Below are 27,210 nucleotides of genomic sequence, written 5' to 3'. Positions count from 1 at the left end.
TACTGTTAAGACAGGCAACATGGGCACCACATTTCATCAACCACCATACACCAACACCACAGAAGATAGGTGGCTAAGAGTCACAACAACTAACATTCTCTGGTCATTTTGGCAGAAGCTTTGAACAACTTAACCAGTGGAACATTAGTAGCATTACATAGATACACCTGTGTCAACTACAATGAACACCAAACACAGGCATCAGAGCCTGCAGACACATCTGCTAAACCACAGGTTAAGCATGACAGCCAACATGAGTGTGTGTGTTTGTGTTCTATGTGGGGTGTGGGCGGGCTGGTGTGGGTATGCATGGGTGTTTATACGTATATGTGTGTGTGTGTGTGTGTGTGTATGTACACAAAGAGAATACCTGCAGCAACCACAGAACAGGAGAGAGGCTGTGCTAAATATGAACTAGATCAACCATTACACATGCCTGAAAATACCATGACACACACGCACGCACAAGTATGTTGGTTAAGTAGGAAACAGAAATGTACCTGTCAAGTCCTGCCAAAGAGGGTTAGTCTTTAGAAAGCCTCACAGAGAAAGAGAAGGAAGCACAATTAACTGGAGTTGGTTAATTCAAAGGCATGGAAAAAAATGCAGCGGGAGGGAGGGAGAGAGAAAGTGGGGTGTGCGGTATATAAGCAAACATGAAGACAACAAAGCAGTCAAGAATGTGGAGAAGGGGGTAGGGGCTTGAGGGGGGAAGAATGGGGGGGTAAGGAAGTAGGGAGAAGGGGGGCACAAAAGGACAAGGGCCTCTCCTTTTCTGATCTAAAACAATAGGCAGAAGCAAAGTATAGAATTGAAACAATTTAGTATAGAAAGAATAGAAAGAGAACAATGAACAGCACCACACCCTCAAAGGTGCGGACTCCGGCCGCAAAACCTGACTCTAAAGGGGAGGGTCCGGGTGGGCCTTCTTTACGACCCCGGACTGGGGACCCTCGCAGCGGGCGCCGGACAGGAGGGAGACTCCTGGTGGCGCCGGACAGGAGACAGGCACAGGACTCACCAGGCCGGGGAGACACACAGGAGACCTGGTTCTGGGAACAGGCACAGGACTCACCAGGCTGGGGAGACCTACTGGAGGCCTGGTTCGTGGAGGAGGCACAGGATAGACCGGGCCGTGGAGGCGCACTGGAGGTCTCAAATGAAGGGCCTGCACAACCTGTCCTGGCTGGATGGTGACTTTAGCCCGGCAGGCACCGGACACACTGGGCTGTGCAGACACACGGGAGACACAGTGCGCAGAGCCGACGCAGGATATCCTGGCCTGAGGAGACACACTGGAGGTCTGGAGAGCAGGGCTGGCACCATCCGTCCTGGCTGGACGGCAGATGCGGGGAGCTGGAATGTAGCGCACCGGCCTCAGAGCACGTATTGGAGATCTGTAGCGCCAAGCTGGCACAGGACATGCAGGGCTGGGGAGGCGCACAGGAGGCCTGGTGCGTGGGGCTGGCACAGTCTTCACCAGACGGCTAGCACGCACCTCAGGACGAGTATGGAGAGCTGACTCAGGTGACATCAAATCGCGGACACGCTCCGTCGGGCGGAAGTCGTGCCTCATGCACCAACACAGCAGCCCTCTCATTGCGCTCTCCTCCAATCTCCCCATCAACTCCTTCACAGTCTCGGCTTCGCTTCCTTCACTCACCTCCAATTTCACCCCATAGCTCGGGGCTATTTTTTCGGGGGGCTGCATCTCAGGCTTCCTTGCCAGCCGTGTTCCCTCGTATCGCCGGTTCCCTTTTCCTGCTGCCTCCGCTCTCCTGGCTGCCTCCACCTGTTCCCATGGGAGGCGATCCCTTCCAGCCAGTGTAGGATCCCTTGCCATCTAGAATGTCCTCCCATGTCCAGTCCTCTTTTCCATGCTGATTGGTCCTTTGGTGGTGGGTAGTTCTGTAATGGCTGTTAGTGGAAGAAGGTGAGGACCAAGGTGCAGCGTGGTACGTGTTCATCCTTTATTAGTTGAACTGAACACTGAATAGCAAAACAACAACCAAAACAGTTTTGTCTGGTGCAGACACACAAACAGAAAGCCACTACCCACAAAAACCGAGTGTGAAAAGCTACCTAAGTATGGTTCTCAATCAGAGACAACGATAGACAGCTGTCTCTAATTGAGAACCACACCTGGGGGGGGTTCTATTATTTGTATTTCTATGTTTTGGCCGGGTAGGGTTCTCAATCAGGGACAGCTGTCTTTCGTGGTGAGCGTGTAACTGGTCAGGCACTGTGTTATGCAGAGATGTGCACGGTGTCTCCAGTGCGCTATTTTAGCCCAGTGTGCTCTATTCCAACTCCTCGCATTTGCCGGGCTAGATTGGGTATCCAACCAGGACGTTTTGAGCCAGCTCTATGTTCTGGATCTTCAATGCGTCTCCACGGTCCAGTGTATCCTGTGCCTCCTCCCGGCACTCGCCCTCCTCCCAGCCCGGTACCACCAGTGCCGGCACCACGCACCAGGCCTATAGTGCGCCTCCAGGGTCCAGTACACCCTGTTCCTCCTCCCCGCACTCGCCCTGAGGTGCGTGTCACCAGCCCGGTACCACCAGTGCCGGCACCACGCACCAGGCCTATAGTGCGCCTCGGCATTCCAGTACGCCCTGTTCCTGCTCCTCGCACTCCTTGTGTGTGTCCCCAGCCCGGTACCTCCAGCAACGGTCCCCAGCCCGGGGTCCCCAGACCGGGGTCTCCAGTGGCGGTCCCCAGCCCGGGGTCTCCTGCGACGATCCCCAGCCCGGGGTCTCCAGCAACGGTCCCCAGCCCGGGGTCTCCAGCGGCAGTCCCCAGTCAGGGGTCTCCAGCGACGGTCCCCAGTCAGGGGTATCCAGCGACGGTCCCCAGTCAGGGGTCTCCAGCTACGGTCCCCAGTCCAGAACATCAGGCGATGATCCACGCAGCGAGGGTCCCCAGCCCGGGGCCTACGGCGAGGATCCGCAGTCCAGAGCCTCCAATGATGATCCACGGGTCAGTGATACAAGAGCGGACTCAGTGTAAAGAAGGTGGGCGGTGTCCAGAACCAGAGCCGCCACCGAGGTTAGATACCCACCCAGACACTTCCATATAGGTTTAGGTTTGTGGGGGGGGGGGGGGGTAGTGTCATGCCCTGACCTTAGTAATCTTTGTTTTATTTATTATTTGGGTGTGACAAGGGTGGTTGGTTTAGTTTTTGTATTGTCTAGGTGTTTTTGCCCTGTCTATGTGTTTTTGTCCTGTCTAGGTGTTTTTGTCCTGTCTAGGTGTTTTTGTCCTGTCTAGGGTTTTTGTATATCTATGGGGTCTTAGTATGTCTTGGTATATGTAGGTCTATGGTGAATTGGTTCCCAATCAGAGACAGCTGTTTATCGTCATCTCTGATTGGGGATCCTATTTAGGTTGCCATTTTCCATTTTGGTTTTGTGGGTTATTGTTTATGTGTAGTTGTATGTCAGCACTCGTGTTTATAGCTTCACGTTTGTTTTGTTATTTTTATTAGTTTGTTTAGTGTTCTTTGTTTAAATAAAGAAGAATGTATTTATCTCACGCTGCACCTTGGTCTCCTCGTTATGACGAACGTGACACTGTCTAATTAAATCCCCAGTGTATCAGGTAAAACACCCTGTCTAATTAAATCCCCAGTGTATCAGGTAAAACACCCTGTCTAATTAAATCCCCAGTGTATCAGGTAAAACACCCTGTCTAATTAAATCCCCAGTATATCAGGTAAAACACCCTGTCTAATTAAATCTCCAGTGTATCAGGTAAAACACCCTGTCTAATTAAATCCCCAGTGTATCAGATAAAACACCCTGTCTAATTAAATCTCCAGTATATCAAGTAAAACACCTTCTAGTTAAATCTCCAGTATATCAAGTAAAACACCCTGTCTAATTAAATCCCCAGTGTATCAGGTAAAACACCCTGTCTAATTAAATCTCCAGTATATCAAGTAAAACACCCTGTCTAATTAAATCCCCAGTGTATCAGGTAAAACACCCTGTCTAATTAAATCTCCAGTATATCAAGTAAAACACCCTGTCTAATTAAATCTCCAGTATATCAAGTAAAACACCCTGTCTAATTAAATCCCCAGTATATCAGATAAAACACCCTGTCTAATTAAATCCCCAGTGTATCAGATAAAACACCCTGTCTAATTAAATCCCCAGTGTATCAGGTAAAACACCCTGTCTAATTAAATCTCCAGTATATCAAGTAAAACACCCTGTCTAATTAAATCCCCAGTATATCAGGTAAAACACCCTGTCTAATTAAATCTCCAGTATATCAAGTAAAACACCCTGTCTAATTAAATCTCCAGTATATCAGGTAAAACACCCTGTCTAATTAAATCTCCAGTATATCAGGTAAAACACCCTGTCTAATTAAATCCCCAGTGTATCAGGTAAAACACCCTGTCTAATTAAATACCCAGTGTATCAGGTAAAACACCCTGTCTAATTAAATCTCCAGTATATCAGGTAAAACACCCTGTCTAATTAAATCTCCAGTATATCAAGTAAAACACCTTCTAATTAAATCCCCAGTGTATCAGGTAAAACACCCTGTCTAATTAAATCCCCAGTATATCAGGTAAAACACCCTGTCTAATTAAATCCCCAGTGTATCAGGTAAAACACCCTGTCTAATTAAATCTCCAGTATATCAGGTAAAACACCCTGTCTAATTAAATCCCCAGTGTATCAGGTAAAACACCCTGTCTAATTAAATCTCCAGTATATCAAGTAAAACACCCCGTCTAATTAAATCCCCAGTGTATCAGGTAAAACACCCTGTCTAATTAAATCTCCAGTATATCAAGTAAAACACCTTCTAATTAAATCCCTAGTGTATCAGATAAAACACCCTGTCTAATTACATCTCCAGTATATCAAGTAAAACACCTTCTAATTAAATCCCCAGTATATCAGGTAAAACACCCTGTCTAATTAAATCCCCAGTATATCAGGTAAAACACCCTGTCTAATTAAATCTCCAGTATATCAAGTAAAACACCTTCTAATTAAATCCCCAGTGTATCAGGTAAAACACCCTGTCTAATTAAATCCCCAGTATATCAGGTAAAACACCCTGTCTAATTAAATCTCCAGTATATCAAGTAAAACACCTTCTAATTAAATCCCCAGTGTATCAGGTAAAACACCCTGTCTAATTAAATCTCCAGTATATCAGGTAAAACACCCTGTCTAATTAAATCCCCAGTGTATCAGGTAAAACACCCTGTCTAATTAAATCTCCAGTATATCAAGTAAAACACCCTGTCTAATTAAATCCCCAGTGTATCAGGTAAAACACCCTGTCTAATTAAATCTCCAGTATATCAAGTAAAACACCTTCTAATTAAATCCCCAGTGTATCAGATAAAACACCCTGTCTAATTAAATCTCCAGTATATCAAGTAAAACACCTTCTAATTAAATCCCCAGTATATCAGGTAAAACACCCTGTCTAATTAAATCCCCAGTATATCAGGTAAAACACCCTGTCTAATTAAATCTCCAGTATATCAAGTAAAACACCTTCTAATTAAATCCCCAGTGTATCAGGTAAAACACCCTGTCTAATTAAATCCCCAGTATATCAGGTAAAACACCCTGTCTAATTAAATCTCCAGTATATCAAGTAAAACACCCTGTCTAATTAAATCCCCAGTGTATCAGGTAAAACACCCTGTCTAATTAAATCTCCAGTATATCAAGTAAAACACCCTGTCTAATTAAATCTCCAGTGTTTCAGGTAAAACTCATTCTCTCTTTCTCCTACTCATCTTTCTCCCCTCTCCAGTTCCTTCATTAGGGAAGGCTTTCCTCCTCCTTTCGTTCTCCTGTGTGTGTGTGTGTGTCCTCTCAGTACTCAGGCTCAAGTTGCTCCATCCTCTTGGAGAATGCTTACTGTGTGTGTGTGTGTGTGTGTGTGTGTGTGTGTGTGTGTGTGTGTGTGTGTGTGTGTGTGTGTGTTAATGTGTTTATTCAATATGTGTGTGTGAGAGAGACAGAGAGAGAGAGCAGCTGGTTCAATTTTCCCAGCGAAGTAGCATCAATAAACAGGCCTTTTTAGACAGGCTATAGAATGGGACAGGGGCTGAGACTGGGGACAGGGGCTGAGACTGGGGACAGGGGCTGAGACTATGGGACAAGGATTGAGGCTGAGGACAGGGTTTAGGCTGAGGACAGGGGTTGAGGCTGGGAACAGGGGGTAAGGATACAGTGAGGGAGCCGTTCCCCCCCTCTCTTCCCTATCCTTTCCTCTCTCCCTTTTCCCCCCTATTCTCTCCTCTCTCCCTTTCCCCCCTATTCTCTCTCCCTTTCCCCCCCTCTCCTCCCTATCCTTTCCCCTCTCCTCCCTATCCTTTCCCCTCTCCCTTTCCCCCCCTATTCTCTCCCTTTCCCCACTATTCTCTCTCCCTTTCCCCCCCATTCTCTCCCTTTCCCCCCTATTCTCTCCCTTTCCCCCCTATTCTCTCCCTTTTCCCCCTATTCTCTCTCCCTTTCCCCCCCATTCTCTCCCTTTCCCCCCTATTCTCTCCCTTTCCCCCCTATTCTCTCCCTTTCCCCCCCATTCTCTCCCTTTCCCCCCTATTCTCTCCCTTTCCCCCCTATTCTCTCTCCCTTTCCCCCCCATTCTCTCCCTTTCCCCCCTATTCTCTCTCCCTTTCCCCTCTATTCTCTCTCCCTTTCCCTTTAGCTGAACTCACAGAGCTTCTGCCTTGGTTTAAAGCCACATCTACACTGGAGCACACACACAAGCACCCACCCACGCACGCACACAAACACACACACCGCACTGGAGCTGTTTGTAGTGAAAACATTTGAGGGGTTGACAAGGAGAGTCAGGGAAACATTTATTTCGGCATGAAAAGAAAAATAGGAGTTGGCTGTTTTGTTATTCTGCAGTCTTTAGGCACAGAATACCGCAGACTTCAAATAGCCTGAGACAGAGACTGAGACTAAGTGGACCAGAGGAGATGAGGGGAGAAGGGTTAGTGTGTGTGTGTGTGTGTGTGTGTGCACTCTCACTCCTAAGCACGCCATCGTTGACCCCCATGATAACAAGGTCAGGGAGCAGGGCGGTGTGTGTGTGTTTCCAGACCACATGAGTGGAGATGGCCCTATTTGCTTAAAAGAGATAGATCACCCACCTTAGACAACTTCCTCCTTAAATCGGTACTTAGACAGTAGTCTGCAGACATAACCTAGACACTGTTCCAAGATTAGCTTAGCTACGGCTCTAAAGTGCGATCAACTTGGTCGCATATGCAACAAAATATTTTGCTGTGTGACCAGTTTTATTCTGGGAGTTTTATTCTGGGAGCACCCACTGTGAGACTAGGGAAAATATCGCCCAGATAATGATTGTTTTAATGATAAGGTTACGCTGTATCGTTGTTTCCGAGTGCCCTGGGTGCAGATTCGATAGCGTCGTGGGTGCAGATTCGATAGCGTCATGGTTGCACCATTACTACAACGAAAACGGCTCGCTTGTAACCCAACCAGGTAAAAATACCCATATAACCGCCGCAACATTTGTATCTTTCTATAGCGCCCCCATACCCAACTGGCGGACTGCAGGTTTCGACTACAAAACAATATTAAAATACGAATAATAGTCTGGCTTCAACCCCTGGTATCATTTAAACACATGTAAGACATGGACAAATGGAAATTTGATTTAAAACCTCTTAAAGCTAGGGGGCAGAATTTTGACTTTTGGATAAATAGCGTGCCCAATTTCAACTTCCTGCTACTCATGCCAAGAATATAAGATATGCATATTATTCATAGATTTGCATAGAAAACACGCTGAAGTTTCTAAAACGGTTTGAATCATGTCTGTGAGTATAACAGAACTTATGTAGCAGGCAAAACCCTGAGGACTAACTGTTCAGAATTTTTCTCTTCCCTATATTGTCTTTGCCATTGGATATTTAATAGCAATCTAGCCGGGCTTCAACCCCTGGTATCACATAAACACATGTAAGACATGGACAAATGGAAATTTGATTTAAAACAAAAATGTCACAGCTCTATGCAAAATGTGGAGAATTGTGGGAATGAACCGTTTGAGAGGGGTACGGACAGTTTGGGGGTTTGTTACTACGCCGATAAATAATGATATCCATCCGGACCTTTGCCGTTTAGGAAATGTGTGACCGGATCTCTCAAATAGTACTTGAGTACCCCTGCCATAGCGGATCGCCGGGATTGCATTTTACGTCATTAACCATTTGTTTACACTTTGTTCAGTCATGTTACCTCATTGGCTAGCTAGCTAACAACCTGGTAACTTTACCAATATAACCAAACACTTTGGGGCACAGAATGAAAGGAAAAGGGATATGTTCTTCAGCAGATTAATGGTCATAGCAATCAATGAATGAGAGATCTCTTGCATGTCACAAATCCAACATTTTTAAAGAGACAGTGTACAATTTTCAATTTAATGCATCTCAATGGGAAAAATGCCTTTACAGTGTTACATATTCATTTCTAGTGCACCACATGTGCTTCAAAAGTAGAGGCCCAATATACTGTAGGCTGTATCTCAATCAATTTAAATCATCTTACATGTATTTTCTGGTGCTCATAAATTTCATGTAGTGCTCCTAACTTTAAAAAAACATTGAGAGCAGCAGTGCTACCAATGAACATGTTTTATTTAGAGCCAATATGATTAGCACTTAATAGGAACCTTGTCTCACACCTCCCCCGTGTTAGTTTTCATTTGCATTTCTCCCATCCTTCCCCTCAACTACAGTAGCATTGAAGTGTGTGTGTGTCAGAGAGAGAGAGCGAGAGAGAAAGACAGAAGGAGAGAGCAAGAGAAAGAGAGAGAGGAGAGAGCGAGAGAGAAAGACAGAGGGAGAGAGCAAGAGAAAGACAGAGAGAGGAGAGCGAGGGAGCAAGAGAAAGGAGAGAGAGAGAGCAAGAGAAAGAGCGAGAGAGGGGGAGAGTAGAAAGGGATGGAGGGAAAAGCGGCCTTCACGGATGAGTGGTGTTTCAGGTAGATTCCTGTGTGACATGCAGGCTCAGGCACAGCCTTAACGCTCGACTGACGCCACAGAAAGCCACAGAAACACCACAGAAGATAACACACTTGAATAATGTGACACCGGCAGGTAGAAATGTTGAAACTGTTCATTACTGCTCGCAAAATAATGTCCATACAGGTTAGAACACCTTACAATGCAAGAAGATACCATTATCATCCAGCTTTGTAGGCTAACTTTCCTTTCTAGCTGACAGCTGAAGCCAACATCAATTCACTACCCCCCTCCACGCACACTTTTATAAAATAAGCCACTTCTCTGCAAATGATGATGAGCAGTACAATAAAATAAGTTCCAAAATTGAAGGGAAACAGATTGTCTGTGATCTCTATCCACTGAAATCAGCCAAAACAAGCTCAGTAACTCAATGTGTAGCACACTCTTATTGAATATGCATTCATATAAATGGGCCTAGGATACATCTTGATTCATCCAGTTTATCAATGGAGATTTGGCATTCAAATAAATGATTACCATTATGTTGTTAAGTAGTTCGATTGGTAAAAACTAAGTCAAATGTACGATTGTATAATTGATTCATTGATGCATACATGGCTGTCTCTGAACTTTTTATACATAAGAAATGTCAAATGTAATGATATTGAATGATTGAACAGAGCAGTAGCTGAGTTTAGCTGTCTGGATCAAGTGCCATTCTGGGACTTTGGTTAACCAGTGAGGGTCACTAACACCGGTACGTTTTGGACTTTAATCCTTTTTAAACATTGTGTGTCTGAGCTACAGACTTCTGTACCATTGGATTCGTCTATTTCTTCTGCATCCCTAAATACCCAACATTAGTCTGTGTGATTCATGGGGGCTGAACTAGAGCGGTGATTGTGAGAGAAGGACGGATCACGAAGGAGCCCCTGTAGAATGCGAACGGTTTGAGCAAACACGCACATGTAACAAGTTTAGCTTTATAACGCTCAAAAGCTGGTAGGTAGAAGGTAAGGGGTTCTTCTACACAGAAGATCACAGGAAACCCCAGGACATAGTGTCTATAATACTGTAAGGGGTTCTTCTACAAAGAAGACCACAGGAAACCCCAGGACATAGCGTCTATAATACTGTAAGGGGTTCTTCTACACAGAAGATCACAGGAAACCTCAGGACGTAGTGTCTATAATACTGTAAGGGGTTCTTCTACACAGAAGATCACAGGAAACCCCCTGACATAGTGTCTATAATACTGTAAGGGGTTCTCCTACAAAGAAGATCACAGGAAACCCCAGGACATAGTGTCTATAATACTGTAAGGGGTTCTTCTACACAGAAGATCACAGGAAACCCCAGGACATAGTGTCTATAATACTGTAAGGGGTTATTCTACAAAGAAGATCACAGGACACCCCAGGACATAGTGTCTATAATATTGTAAGGGGTTATTCTACAAAGAAGATCACAGGAAACCCCAGGACATAGTGTCTATAATACTGTAAGGGGTTCTTCTACATAGAAGATCACAGGAAACCCCAGGACATAGTGTCTATAATACTGTAAGGGGTTCTTCTACACAGAAGATCACAGGAAACCCCAGGACATAGTGTCTATAATACTGTAAGGGGTTCTTCTACATAGACAATCACAGGAAACCCCAGGACATAGTGTCTATAATACTGTAAGGGGTTCTTCTACATAGAAAATCACAGGAAACCCCAGGACATAGTGTCTATAATACTGTAAGGGGTTCTTCTACATAGACAATCACAGGAAACCCCAATACATAGTGTCTATAATACTGTAAGGGGTTCTTCTACATAGAAGATCACAGGAAACCCCCTGACATAGTGTCTATAATACTGTAAGGGGTTCTTCTACATAGAAAATCACAGGAAACCCCAGGACATAGTGTCTATAATACTGTAAGGGGTTCTTCTACATAGAAAATCACAGGAAACCCCAGGACATAGTGTCTATAATACTGTAAGGGGTTCTTCTACATAGAAAATCACAGGAAACCCCAGGACATAGTGTCTATAATACTGTAAGGGGTTCTTCTACATAGAAAATCACAGGAAACCCCAGGACATAGTGTCTATAATACTGTAAGGGGTTCTTCTACATAGAAAATCACAGGAAACCCCCTGACATAGTGTCTATAATACTGTAAGGGCTTCTACATAGAAGATCACAGGAAACCCCAGGACATAGGTTCAATAATACTATAAGGGGTTCTTCTACATAGAAAATCACAGGAAACCCCAGGACATAGTGTCTATAATACTGTAAGGGGTTCTTCTACACAGAAGATCACAGGAAACCCCCTGACATAGTGTCTATAATACTGTAAGGGGTTATTCTACATAGACAATCACAGGAAACCCCAGGACATAGTGTCTATAATACTGTAAGGGGTTCTTCTACATAGAAAATCACAGGAAACCCCCTGACATAGTGTCTATAATACTGTAAGGGGTTCTTCTACATAGAAAATCACAGGAAACCCCAGGACATAGTGTCTATAATACTGTAAGGGGTTCTTCTACATAGAAAATCACAGGAAACCCCAGGACATAGTGTCTATAATACTGTAAGGGGTTCTTCTACATAGAAAATCACAGGAAACCCCAGGACATAGTGTCTATAATACTGTAAGGGGTTCTTCTACATAAAAGATCACAGGAAATCCCAGGACATAGTGTCTATAATACTGTAAGGGGTTCTTCTACATAGAAGATCACAGGAAACCCCAGGACATAGTGTCTATAATACTGTAAGGGGTTCTTCTACATAGAAGATCACAGGAAACCCCAGGACATAGTGTCTATAATACTGTAAGGGGTTCTTCTACATAGAAGATCACAGGAAACCCCAGGACATAGTGTCTATAATACTGTAAGGGGTTCTTCTACATAGACAATCACAGGAAACCACAGGACGTAGTGTCTATAATACTGCAAGGGGTTCTTCTACATAGAAGATCACAGGAAACCCCAGGACATAGTGTCTATAATACTGTAAGGGGTTCTTCTACATAGACAATCACAGGAAACCCCCTGACATAGTGTCTATAATACTGTAAGGGGTTCTTCCACATAGAAGATCACAGGAAACCCCCTGACATAGTGTCTATAATACTGTAAGGGGTTCTTCCACATAGAAGATCACAGGAAACCCCCTGACATAGTGTCTATAATACTGTAAGGGGTTCTTCTACATAGACAATCACAGGAAACCCCCTGACATAGTGTCTATAATACTGTAAGGGGTTCTTCTACATAGAAAATCACAGGAAACCCCAGGACATAGTGTCTATAATACTGTAAGGGGTTCTTCTACATAGACAATCACAGGAAACCCCAGGACATAGTGTCTATAATACTGTAAGGGGTTATTGTACATAGAAGATCACAGGAAACCCCCTGACATAGTGTCTATAATACTGTAAGGGGTTCTTCTACATAGACAATCACAGGAAACCCCAGGACATAGTGTCTATAATACTGTAAGGGGTTCTTCTACATAGACAATCACAGGAAACCCCAGGACATAGTGTCTATAATACTGTAAGGGGTTCTTCTACATAGAAAATCACAGGAAACCCCAGGACATAGTGTATATAATACTGTAAGGGGTTCTTCTACATAGAAAATCACAGGAAACCCCAGGACATAGTGTCTATAATACTGTAAGGGGTTATTCTACATAGAAAATCACAGGAAACCCCAGGACATAGTGTCTATAATACTGTAAGGGGTTCTTCTACATAGAAGATCACAGGAAACCCCAGGACATAGTGTCTATAATACTGTAAGGGGTTCTTCTACATAGAAGATCATAGGAAACCCCAGGACATAGTGTCTATAATACTGTAAGGGGTTCTTCTACATAGAAGATCACAGGAAACCCCAGGACATAGTGTCTATAATACTGTAAGGGGTTCTTCTACATAGAAAATCACAGGAAACCACAGGACATAGTGTCTATAATACTGCAAGGGGTTCTTCTACATAGAAGATCACAGGAAACACCAGGACATAGTGTCTATAATACTGTAAGGGGTTCTTCTACATAGAAGATCACAGGAAACCCCAGGACATAGTGTCTATAATACTGTAAGGGGTTCTTCTACACAGAAAATCACAGGAAACCCCCTGACATAGTGTCTATAATACTGTAAGGGGTTTTTCTACATAGAAGATCACAGGAAACCCCAGGACATAGTGTCTATAATACTGTAAGGGGTTCTTCTACATAGAAGATCACAGGAAACCCCAGGACATAGTGTCTATAATACTGTAAGGGGTTCTTCTACATAGACAATCACAGGAAACCCCAGGACATAGTGTCTATAATACTGTAAGGGGTTCTTCTACATAGAAAATCACAGGAAACCCCAGGACATAGTGTCTATAATACTGTAAGGGGTTCTTCTACACAGAAGATCACAGGAAACCCCCTGACATAGTGTCTATAATACTGTAAGGGGTTCTTCTACATATAAGATCACAGGAAACCCCAGGACATAGTGTCTATAATACTGTAAGGGGTTCTTCTACATAGAAAATCACAGGAAACCCCCTGACATAGTGTCTATAATACTGTAAGGGGTTCTTCTACATAGAAGATCACAGGAAACCCCAGGACATGAAGCTCATAGTTGCTGTCACAAACTCCACACAGTTGTTACTGACTAGTTGGACATTCATTTCCCACTGAGCAAACAATGTCTGTACTTACAGCATTCATATCAATTCATTGTTATCAGGCTTTTGCTGACATTTTTTTAATTCACATTTGTCAATAAAACTTATAAATGCAATTGTTTATGTCAAATTGTTTTGTGCTTTACTTGTAGAGAGTGTGAGAGAGTTTGAGTCTCTTTCCATGAGTGTGTGCATGTGTATTTGAGTGTGCATGTAGTCTTTGTGCATGAGTGTATGTGTTCATGTGCATGTGTACTGTATGTGTGTTATTGTGTGTGTGTGTGCATGTGTGTGTCCCACTACTGGTCACACTCACCTGACGATGAAGTCAAACTCAGAGCCTGCTAGCATGAGGACTCCTAGTAGAGTAGAGAAGGCTCCATCCAACACAGGAGCAAACATGTGTTCTAATGCCAGCACTGCCCGTCTGTTACGGTCCCCTATCGCTGTGAGGAACGCCTGCAACGTACACACAACTAATCAGAAAAACTATAATGTCTTTTGAAAATATACAAAACACTGTGTGTGTGTTATGTTAAGCTATTTTAGGCTTAGGGGTTAGGTTTATGGTTAGAGTTATGCTATGGTTAGGGGTTAAGGTGTTTTTGGTTAGGGTTTATAGAAAATAGGATTTGGGGTCCCCACAAGGATAGTAAAAGACTGTGTGTGCGTGTGTACTCACTAGAGCAACATGTACAGTGAACTCTACTCCTATGCCGACAGAGGCGATGAGGATGACCACAGGAACAGCACTGAGCTTGATCCCTATCAGCCCCATCATACCAAACAGCTCCACGGTCATCAGAGACAGGACCAGGACCTGAAACAGACAGACCGCAACACAACCGTTAATGATCATTAGAGACCATCTACAGTTTTAACGCAGGGAACAACCCCAGCATGAATCCAAACATCTCTACGGTCATCAGAGACAAAATCCCCCAAAGTCCCCACAAGGATAGTAAAACAAGGAACATTTTCCCTCGAACCAAGAACCACATCCCCATGAGGACAAAGGCCATTAGGTTTAGGGTTTAGAGTTAAGAGTTAGAGGTTAAGGTTAGGTTTAGGGAAAATAGCATTTTGAATGGCAATTTATTTTGGGTCTCCTCAAAGATATTTAAAGGTTTTATTTTACCCTTATTTTACCAGGTAAGTTGATTGAGAACACATTCTCATTTACAGCAACGACCTGGGGAATAGTGACAGGGGAGAGGAGATGAATGAGCCAATTGGAAGCTGGGGATGATTAGGCGGCCATGATGGTATGAGGGCCAGATTGGGAATTTATCCATGACAACGGGGTTAACACCCCTACTCTTACAATAAGTGCAATGTTATATTTAGTGACCTCAGAGAGTCAGGTCACCTGTTTAATGTCCCATCCAAAAGACAGCAAAACATGTGTGGGCTGTGTGTGTGGGTTGGTCCTTCTAAACTTGTCGGGACCTAAAATACTCAGAAGTTCCCACAAGGAGAGTAAAACAAGGAAAATTCTCCCTCGTGGGGACATTTCCCACGTCCCCATTAGGATAAAGGCTATTTTAAATGTAGGGGTTAGGTTTAGGATTAGGGTAAAAATGAAGGTTAGAATTAGGGTTAGGGTAAGGGATTAGTAGTTAGGTTTAGACTTAGGTTACGGGTTAGGGAAAATAGGATTTCGAATGGAAATGTATTTTAGGTCCCCACAAGAAAAGAAGAACAACATGTGTGTGTATGTGTGTGTTAGGGCTTGGAATTGCCAGAGTTCTCACAATACAATACATTTTGATACTGCGATTTTATTGCAATTTTATGTTCCAAGCATATTGCTAACTATATGTCTGCTGCAGACAGACTAGAGAGATCATGAGAAAATGTGGATGACAAATACCAGAGCTAGCAAAAAACGATAATATACATAGTTTTTAACAAATTCATACCTGGAGTCAAAGTCATCACTAGTGTGTGTGTGTGGCCTGTAGCTGGGGGTAAGGGCAGGGGTAAGGGTTTGGCTATGGGGGTTAGGACACAGGGGATAGGTAGGATACTGGTGGCCTGGTCTAGACAAAGCAAATGGTTCAACTTGAAGCACTGCCATAACTTGTCATTTTATTTGGTTTGAAAAGCTCGAGCAGGGGTTTCCAACAGGTAGATCGTAGCACACCTATGAGTAGCTCGCCAAGCAATTCTGAAAGTACATGCATTTTCCCCATTTGTTCCCATTTGCAAACGGTCATAAACATAACGCTCCCGGCTACTACCCAATAAAAGCAACATTGACATTATCCCACACCTGGTTAACCACTACTGGGTTAAAAAGACAAACGGAACACAACATATGCCATTTAACTCCCCTGTCTGTCTGTCTGTCTGGTGTCAGGCAGAAATGGAGAGTAGAGACAGATGGACAGGGATAGAGAGAAGTTGCTTTGCAAGATATCTATACCTGAAAATGCATGATCTGGGTGATTTATGGTTGATATATCAGCAGTCACATGCCTTATTTACTTTGAAGAACTACTAAAATAGTGATTTTGTCAGACGGCATAGACAGCAGCTCTATAGAGATGAGATGATGACTTGGAATGAAATGATAGTCATCAAATAAAACACATATACTATACATAACAACGTAATATTTACCTTACCTGGCAGAACTATATCATGATTATTTGTATCAATTGGGTGGCAATTGTTTTACAAGATCTGGCATGACGTGCTGCAGCAGTAGGCCTAACAACAGAAACGTCGCTAGATCATCATTGACATGGATTCAGAACATCCATTTTCATTGTTTCTCTATGAATAATTGTACTAGTGAGAGGAAAAAAACAGAAAGAAATTCAAAACCGGGAAAAATAAAACAGAATTTGGGAAAATTCAAAAGATAATTGTATGGGCCCTGTCATGCTGAATACTGTTTAGTAACCATTATTTTACCAAGTATATTGACAATTATTGTACAGTATGCAGTGCATTCGGAAAGTATTCAGACCCCTTGACTTTTTATGTTACAGCCTTATTCTCAAATTAATTTAATTGTTTTTTCCCGCATCGATCTACACACAATACCCCATAATACCCCAACAAGTGACAGGAGTCTTTGAAGCGTCCTCTGAAGCCCACTCCTGCTGTTCAGAGATCATTCACTGGCATTTTATACAAGAAATCTGCTTCCAGAAATAAAAGCTTCTCCCAAGTGGTTGTGACACCTACTCCCATTGCCTGCTGCACTGCTGCTTGGATTCCACCTGAAGATCTGTCCCCTGTCTGGTACAGGTACCTCCACCACACTCACCTATCTCTTCCGAGCTTTCGCTTGCCTCCAGCACACACGCACTGCTAGGGCGAGTGACTCTGAACTTACAATGGCTATCCCCAAGTCGTTATATATTTTTGAATGTTCATTTTGCTATTTGCCTCATGACTCCTGCATACTTTATTGACCACAAACTTTCTTCACCCAACCGTGGGACAGACGGTTTGTTCCCACACTCGGGACTCTGACTCTATTGGTTACACAGACTTTTGGCCCATCCTATTCTAACCAGCTCTCGCCTGCTTCTTTTTTCATGCTACCCGATGAAATTGCTGTACAAAATGATCTTGTTGCCATCTGATGCACATTCAGATGGCAAAAATCAAAACTGCAGAGCTCTGTGCATGTACACCCTGGCCCATCTACTGTTGCTAGCCCCAATTCTGACTTGTTATCTGATATCTGTCTCACTGATTTCTGCTCTCGTAAAAGCCTGGGTTTTCTGCACGTTAACACTAGAAGCTTATTACATAAAATGAGTCAACTGAAAGTGTGGGTTCACAGCTCCTATCCAGATGTGTTGGTCATTACTGAGACGTGGTTAAGAAAGAGTGTTTTGAACACTGATGTTAACCTTTCTTGTTATAACCTTTTTCGGCAAGACAGATCTTCCAAAGGTGTGGGAGTGGCAATCTTTACCAAGGATCACCTTCAGTGTGCCGGGTTGTCTCCACTAAGTCTGTCCCCAAACATTTTCATTTGCTGTTTTAATAAGCATTAATCTTCCAAATAGCACTTTGTTGACTGTTGCTGGGTGCTATCGTCCTCCATCTTCATCGGCCTGTACCCTACATGCCCTAAGCTCTCTCCTGGCCCCTTACACTAAGTCTGAATTTGTCCTGCTAGGTGACCTAAACTGGGACATGCATAAACCACCTGACCAAGTCCTAAAGCAATGGGACTTCCTAAATCTTTCTCAGATGATCACCAATTCCACAAGGTATGACTCCAAACACCCAGAAAAGGCTACTCTCCTCGATGTTATCCTCACAAATAATCCTGATAGGTACCAGTCTGATGTTTTCTGTAATGACCTTAGTGATCACTGTTTTACAGCCTGTGTTCATAATGGCTGCGGACGATTTGTCATAAGACGCTTGCTAAAAAACTTTAATGAGCAAGCCTTCCGTCATGAACTGGCCTCTGTAAAATTATATAGAATCAGCTTGATCCCCTCTGTCAAAGACGCTTGGACCTTTTTAAAAAATATTTCCAGTGATATTGTATAAAAATACGCCCCCCCCCCATAAAGAAAATGAGAATTAAAAACAGGTTCAGCTAGGGATGCACGATATACGGGTGAACATATCAGAATCGGACGATATTAGCTAAAAATGCCAACATCGGTATCAGCCCGATGGTGATGTGAAAAACGATGTCAAAGCTACGATGTCATACCTATGTAACGTAGGTAAACGGACGTAATGACGTCGCGTAATATTTTGCGCTACACGTGCAACACAACATTCCTAACCTAGCCCACAATGTCTGCTGTGTGGATCGAGCAGTCAACAAGTCGAGCAGTCATTTGAAAGAGTAAAAACATTTCAGCGAGACAACTCAAAGGCGAAATCCATTAAAGCCAAGATAATGGAATTCATTGCACTTGACAATCAACCGTTCTCTGTCGTGGGAGATGTTGGCTTTCACCGACTGGTCGAGCACCGGTACACACAACCAAGTGCTCTATTTTTCATATGCTGCCCTACCGGAGTAACACAATAATAGCGTCACTTCTATTAGCTTCACAACATACATACTATGGAACGCCGTTTGGGTCTTTGCGTGTCAAAAAAAGATACAGCAGCACTGTCAAAGCTGTACAAAAAAGTCTGCAAACAAACAAACACCGGCCACGAACGATACGTTTACAATGCCGCATTGGTAATAAAGCATAATTTGTTTCGACCGCAACTTCTGATTACACGTCAAATAGTGTTATTTGACATGTATCTTTTTGACACGCAAAGACCCAAATGGTGTTCCATTGAAATCTTGGTTAAGAGAATGAAACTTCAGAACAACGAAACAGCACAGTAAGTAAGTGAAAGAAATAGGTTTTGATTATGTTTTACTGGTAATGGGAACATACGTAAATGCCAACAAAATAACTTATTGGTCAGTGTGGTGTGTGTGTGTGTGTGTGTGTAACCTGTATTTAACTAAGCAAGTCAGGAAGAAACTAACTAAGCAGTTAAGAAGAAATTCTTATTTACAATGATGGCCCGGACGACGCTGGGCCAATTGTGCGCCACCCTATGGGACTCAAAATAAATAAAATAATGACAAAGCAAAAGCAGATTTCTAGAAATTTTTGCAAATGTATTAAAATACTGAAATATTACATTTACATAAGTATTCAGACACATTACTCAAAGTACTTTGTTAAAGCAACTTTGGCAGTGATTACAGCCTCAAGTATTCTTGGGTATGACGCTACAAGATTGGCACCTGTATTTTTGGAGCTTCTCCCAATGTTCTCTGCAGATCCTCTCAAGCTCTGTCAGGTTGGATGGGGAGCGTCGCTGCACAGCTATTTTCAGGTCTCTCCAGAGATGTTGGATCTGGTTCAAGTCCGGGCTCTGTCTGGGCAACTCAAGGACATTCAGAGACTTGTCCCGAAGCCATTCCTGCGTATTTTTGGCTGTATGCTTAGGGTCATTGTCCTGTTGGAAGGTGAACCTTTACCCCAGTCTGAGGTTCTGGAGCAGGTTTTCATCAAGGATCTCTCTTACATCTTTCCCTTGATCCTGACTAGTCTCCCAGTCCCTGCTGCTGATAAACATCCCCATATCATGCTGCCACCACATTGCTTCACCGTAGGGATGGTGCCAGGTTTCCTCCAGACGAGACGTTTGGCATTCAGGCCAAAAACTTCAATCTTGGTTTCAACAGACTTGATTCTTATGGTCAGAGAGTCCTTTAGGTGCCTTTTGGCAAACTCGGGCTGTCATGTGCTTTTTACTGAGGACTAGCTTCCGTCTGGCCACTCTACCATAAAGGCCTGATTGGTGGAGTTCTGCAGAGATGGTTGTCCTTCTGAAAGGTTCTCCCATCACCACAGACAAACTCTGGAGCACTGTCAGATTGACCATCAGGTTCTTGGTCACCTCTCTGACCATGGCCCTTCTCCCCTGATTGCTCAGTTTGGCTGGGCGGCCAGCTCTCTTACTTCTTATATTCAAGAATGATGGAGGCTACTGTTTTTGGGGACCTTCAATGCTGCATACACTTTTTGGTACCCTTCCCCAGATCTGTGCCTCGACACAATCCTGTCTCAGAGCTCTAAGGACAATTCCTTCGACCTCATGGCTTGGTTTTTGCTCTGATCATGCACTGTCAACTGTGGACCTTATATAGACAGATATGTGCATTTCCAAATCATGTCCAATTAATTTAATTCACCACAGGTTTCTACAACTTGATTGGAGTATACATCTCAAGGATGATCAATGGAAACAAGATGCACCTTATGTAAATAAGGTATTTCATTTTTATACATTTGTAAAAATGTCAATAAAACTGTTTTCACTTTAGAATAGGGCTGTAATGTAACAAAATGTGGAAAAGGTCAAGAGTTCTGAATAATTTCCAAATTAACTCTGTGAGTGCATGTGTGTGTATGTGTGTATCACTGGAAACCCCTACAGCACATGTGTAGGAGAGAAATAGGGAAACGGGCTGTATTTTAGGTGGGAGTGGGGGTTGCTTGGGTAACTTGTGTCCTATCCCCATTTATTTTAGGTCAGTTTCTGGGAGAGACAGAGTAGACTAAACACAACAGCACAAGATAAACACTGGGACAGGACTGGGCTAGAAAAACACAGCAGCATGATCTCCTCTCCTCCACTCCCCGTCTCTCTTCTCCTCCCTTCCCTCCCGTCTCTTCCCTTCCCCCACCACTCCTCCCTTTCATTCCCTCTCCTCAACTCACCACTCTTCTCCTTCCTCACTCTCCTCCTTTCACTCCTCCACTCACTTCTCCCATCCCTCTACTCCACTCACCACTTCTCCCATCCCTCTCCTCCACTCACCACTCCTATCCTTCCTTCCCTCCCTTTCCTCACCTCCACTCCACTCCTCCACTCACCACTCCTGTCCTCCTTTCCTTCTCCTCTACTCACCACCCCTCCACTCACCTCTCCCTCACTCCACTCACCACTCCACTCCTCCACTCACCACTCGTCCTCCTTTCCCTCTTCTCCACTCACCACTCCTCTCCTCCACTCACCACTCCTGTCCTCCTTTCCCTCTCCTCCACTCACCACTCCTCTCCTTCACTCACCACAACTGTCCTCCTTTCCCTCTCCTCCACTCACCACTCCTCTCCTCCACTCACCACTCCTCTCCACTCCGGTCCTCCTTTCCCTCTCCTCCACTCACCACTCCTCTCCTCCACTCACCAATCCTGTCCTCCTTTCCCTCTCCTCCACTCACCACTCCTCTCCTCCACTCACCAATCCTGTCCTCCTTTCCCTCTCCTCCACTCACCACTCCTCTCCTCCACTCACCACTCCTCTCCACTCCGGTCCTCCTTTCCCTCTCCTCCACTCACCACTCCTCTCCACTCACCAATCCTGTCCTCCTTTCCCTCTCTTCCACTCACCACTCCTCACTCCTGTCCTCCTTTCCCTCTCCTCCACTCACCACTACTCTCCTCCACTAACCACTCCTCCACTCACCACTCCTGTCCTCCTTTCCCCTCTCCTCCACTCACCACTACTCACCACTCCTGTCCTCCTTTCCCCTCTCCTCCACTCACCACTACTCACCACTCCTCCACTCACCACTCCTGTCCTCCTTTCCCTCTCCTCCACTCACCACTCCTGTCCTCCTTTCCCTCTCCTCCACTCACCACTCCTCCACTCACCACTCCTGTCCCCCTTTCCCTCTCCTCCACTCACCACTACTCACCAACCTTCTCTTCTCCTCCACACACTTCATCCCCTCCCTCTCCTCCACACCTTCCTCTCTCTCCTCTCCACACTCCCACAGTCACACAGTGTATGGGAGTGGAGGTTTAAAACTGATGGATTGGAATGTTCTGTAATAAGGAAGTCTCCTTTTACAGGAGTCTAATCTGACAGATTTATGAAAATGGACTTTATACTGATATATGATGTCAACACACATTCTGCCCATATATTCAATGCAAAAAGAATGCCGCTTTAGAATGTGTGTGTGTTTGCATGTGTGTGCATTCACATGAGTAGGGTTGCAAAGCTACTGGTAATTTACCTAAATTACTGGAATTTTCAGGAATTTGGGTAATTAACAGAAAATCTATGGCAATCTATTGTAACTTTGGTAATTTCTTATTTTTTAAATTCATATATACAGTACCAGTCGATAGTTTGGACACACCCACTCATTCAAGGGTTTCTTTATTTTTACTATTTTCTACATTGTAGAATAATAGTGAATACTTCAAAACTATGGAATAACACATATGGAATCTTGTAGTAACCAAAAAAGTTTTAAGCAAATGAAAACATATTTTATATTCTTCAAAGTAGTCACCCTTTGCCTTGATGACAGCTTTGCACACTCTCGGCATTCTCTTAACCAGCTTCATGAGGTAGTCACCTGGAATGCATTTTAATTAACAGGTGTGCCTTGTTAAAAGTTCATTTGTGGAATTTATTTCCTACTTGAGCCAATCAGTTCTGTTGTGACAAGGTAGGGGTGGTATACAGAAGATAGCCCTATTTGGTAAAAGACCAAGAGCATATTATGTCAAGAACAGCTCAAATAAGAAGAGAGAAACGACAGTTCATCATCACTTTAAGACATGAAGATCAGTCAATGACGAAAATGTCAAGGACTTTTCAAGTTTCTTCAAGTGTAGTCGCAAAAACCATCAAGTGCTATGATGAAACTCTCATGAGGATCACCACAGGAAAGGAAGACCCAGAGTTACCTCTGCTGCAGAGGAAAACTTTATTAGAGTTACAAGCCTCAGAAATTGCAGCCCAAATAAATCCTTCACAAAGTTCAATAAACACACACATCTCAACATCAACTGTTCAGAGGAGACTGCGTGAATCAGGCCTTCATGGTTGAATTACTGTCAAGAAACAACTTCTAAAGGACACCAATAAGATGAAGAGACTTGCTTGGGCCAAGAAACACGAGCAATGGACATTAGACTGTTGTAAATCTGTCCTTTGGTCTAATGAATCCAAATTTGAGATTTTTGGTTCCAACCGCTGTCTCTTTGTGAGACGCAGAGTAGGTGATTGGCTGATCTCCGTACGTGTGGTTCCCACCGTGACGCATGGAGGAAGAGGTGTGATGGTGCTTTGCTGGTGACATTGTCAGAGATTTATTTAGAATTCAAGGCACACTAAACCAGCATTGCTACCACAGCATTCTGCAACGATACGCCTTCCCGTCTGGTTTGCGCTTATTTGGACTATCACTTATTTTTCAACAGGACAATGACCCAACACACCTCCAGGCTGTGTAAGGGCTACTTGACTAAGAAGGAGAGTGATGGAGTGCTACATCAGAAGCCAGGCCTCCACAATCACCTGACCTCAATCCAATTGAGATGGTTTGGGATGAGTTGTACCGCAGAGTGAAGGAAAAGCAGCCAACAAGTGCTCAGGATATGTGAGAACTCCTTCAAGACTATTGGAAAAGCATTCCACGTGAAGCTGGTTGAGAGAATGCCAAGAGTGTATAAAGCTGTCGTCAAGGCAAAGGGTGGCTGTATGGATCTGTGTGTGCATCTCTCTGAGTGGGTGTGTGTGTATCTCTCTGCGTTAGCCTGTGAGTACTCACGATGATGCTGGCAGTCCAGGGGTTGAGCAGAAAGAGGGCACAGACGAGGAAGGTGCAGGCTAGCACCACGCTGATGGAGAACAGCAGCCAGTGTCTGAGGCCTACGTACTGCTCCCAGAAGAGGAAGGGGTAGCCGTTGGGGTAGCTGGGTAGGCCCTGGCGGCTGTAGTTACTGCAGATGGCTCGCACCGACTCGATGGCCTCCACAAACTGGGGGGTCTCGCGGAGCCCGTTGAGGTAGAATGGAAACTGTGCATATTCGATGGGCTCGGCAGCAGGAACTAGACAGAGAGGGGGGGGGGGGGGGGGTAGAGGTTTTGAAAAGGTGCAAGAACGGTAGAGTTCCAACAAGTGCACCATGTTTCAGCACCAACTCAATTTGCCTCACCACACAAATTAATATCAGGACTGGCTGGTGAGCAGAGCTAGAACATGGTCCCATGAGCCTTGGTAGATACTGACATGTATGTGTAAGAGTGTGTGGGGGGGATCCATTCTCTCCAGCCTCAGCCTAGTGATGGGCTAATGACAGCAGGCCAGAAGTTGATACTATTACAACCTGAATCATCATCATCATCATCATCATCATCTCTCTCTCTCTCTCTCTCTCTAAGACACATGTTCTAAACTAAAGTCATTCTCCCAATGTCACGTCATGTGCCCTCAGCTTCCTTATACCCACAACACCCCTTTATAAAAATTTTACACCCACCTCACCACACTATAATATATTATACCGACCACACCCCACTGAAATATATTATACCCACCTCACCCCCGCTATAATATCTTATACCCACCACACTATAATATCATATACCCACCACACCACAATAAAATATCTTATACCCAACACACTATAATATCTTATACCAACCACAACCCACTATAATATCTTATACCCACCACACCACAATATAATATTTTATACCCACCATAGCACAATATAATATTTTATATCCACCACACATAATAACATATACCCACCACACACCAATATAATATCTTATACCCAACACACTATAATATCTTATACCCACCACAACCCACTATAATATCTTATACCCACCACACCCCCACTATAATATCTTATACCCACCACAATATAATATCATATACCCACCACACACCCACTATATCTTATACCCACCACACCCCCGCTATAATATCTTATACCCACCACACTATAATATCTTATACCCACCACACCCCCACTATAATATCTTATACCCACCACACCCCCACTATAATATCTTATACCCACCACACCCCAACTATAATATCATATACCCACCACACCCCGCTATAATATCATATACCCACCACACCCCCACTATAATATCTTATACCCACCACACCCCCACTATAATATCTTATACCCACCACACCCCAACTATAATATCATATACCCACCACACCCCGCTATAATATCATATACCCACCACACCCCCACTATAATATCTTATACCCACCACACCCCCACTATAATATCTTATACCCACCACAGCCCACTATAATATCCTATACCCACCAAACCCCCACTATAATATCCTATACCCACCACACCCCCACTATAATTTGTTATACCCACCACACCCCCACTATAATATGTTAAACACACCACACCCCCACTATAATATGTTATACCCACCACACCCCCACTATAATATGTTAAACACACCACACCCCCACTATAATATGTTATACCCACCACACCCCCACTATAATATCTTATACCCACCACAGTCCACTATAATATCCTATACCCACCACACCCCCACTATAATTTGTTATACCCACCACACCCCCACTATAATATGTTAAACACACCACACCCCCACTATAATATGTTATACCCACCACACCCCCACTATAATATGTTATACCCACCACACCCCCACTATAATATCATATACCCACCACACCCCCACTATAATATCATATACCCACCACACCCCCATAATAATATTATATACCCACCACACCCCCACTATAATATTATATACCCACCACACCCCCACTATAATATCTTATACCCACCACAGCCCACTATAATATCTTATACCCACCACAGCCCACTATAATATCCTATACCCACCACACCCCCACTATAATATTTTATACCCACCACACCCCCACTATAATATCTTATACCCACCACACCCCCACTATAATATCTTATACCCACCACACCCCCACTATAATATCTTATACCCACCACAGCCCACTATAATAGCCTATACCCACCACACCCCCACTATAATTTGTTATACCCACCACACCCCCACTATAATATGTTAAACACACCACACCCCCACTATAATATGTTATACCCACCACACCCCCACTATAATATGTTATACCCACCACACCCCCACTATAATATGTTATACCCACCACACCCCCACTATAATATCTTATACCCACCACATCCCCACTATGATATCATATACCCACCACACCCCCACTATAATATCATATACCCACCACACCCCCACTATAATATCATATACCCACCACAACCCCATAATAATATTATATACCCACCACACCCCCACTATAATATCATATACCCACCACACCCGCTATAATATCATATACCCACCACACCCGCTATAATATCTTAAACCCACCACACCCCGCTATAATATCTTATAACCACCACACCCCCACTATAATATCTTATACCCACCACACCCCCACTATAATATCTTATACCGACCACAACCCCACTATAATATCTTATACCCACCACACCCCCACTATAATATCTTATACCCACCACAGCCCCATTATAATATCCTATACCCACCACACTCTTACTATAATATGTTATACCCACCACACCCCACTATAATATGTTAAACCCACCACACCCCCACTATAATATGTCATACCCACCACACCCCCACATTAATATCCTATACCCACCACACCCCCACTATAATTTGTTATAACCACCACACCCCCACTATAATATGTTAAACACACCACACCCCCACTATAATATGTTATACCCACCACACCCCCACTATAATATGTTATACCCACCACACCCCCACTATAATATCTTATACCCACCACACCCCCACTATGATATGTTATACCCACCACACCCCCACTATAATATCATATACCCACCACACCCCCACTATAATATCATATACCCACCACACCCCCATAATAATATTATATACCCACCACACCCCCACTATAATATCATATACCCACCACACCCCGCTATAATATCTTAAACCCACCACACCCCGCTATAATATCTTATACCCACCACACCCCCACTATAATATCTTATACCCACCACACCCCCACTATAATATCTTATACCCACCACAACCCCACTATAATATCTTATACCCACCACACCCCCACTATAATATCTTATACCCACCACACCC

General features: G+C 43.9%; 1 protein-coding gene across 1 annotated transcript in view; it reads right to left on the bottom strand.

Annotated features, from left to right (window-relative positions):
* The window catches only part of LOC139389486 (protein patched homolog 1-like), a 139,346-nt gene that overhangs the window by 4,517 nt on the left and 107,619 nt on the right, over positions 1-27,210 (bottom strand). Inside the window, exons 18-20 of the mRNA XM_071136317.1 lie at positions 23,795-24,075; positions 14,390-14,527; positions 14,024-14,166 (exon numbers count right to left, since the gene is read on the bottom strand). Coding sequence (XP_070992418.1) covers positions 14,024-14,166; positions 14,390-14,527; positions 23,795-24,075 — 562 coding nt within the window. The remainder of the gene's footprint in view (positions 1-14,023; positions 14,167-14,389; positions 14,528-23,794; positions 24,076-27,210) is intronic.

The sequence above is a fragment of the Oncorhynchus clarkii genome, chromosome 30 (assembly GCF_045791955.1).
Source record: "Oncorhynchus clarkii lewisi isolate Uvic-CL-2024 chromosome 30, UVic_Ocla_1.0, whole genome shotgun sequence".
Lineage (NCBI taxonomy): Eukaryota > Metazoa > Chordata > Actinopteri > Salmoniformes > Salmonidae > Oncorhynchus > Oncorhynchus clarkii.
Note: the sequence above shows the minus strand (reverse complement) of the source record. Positions and strands in the feature narration are given on the sequence as shown.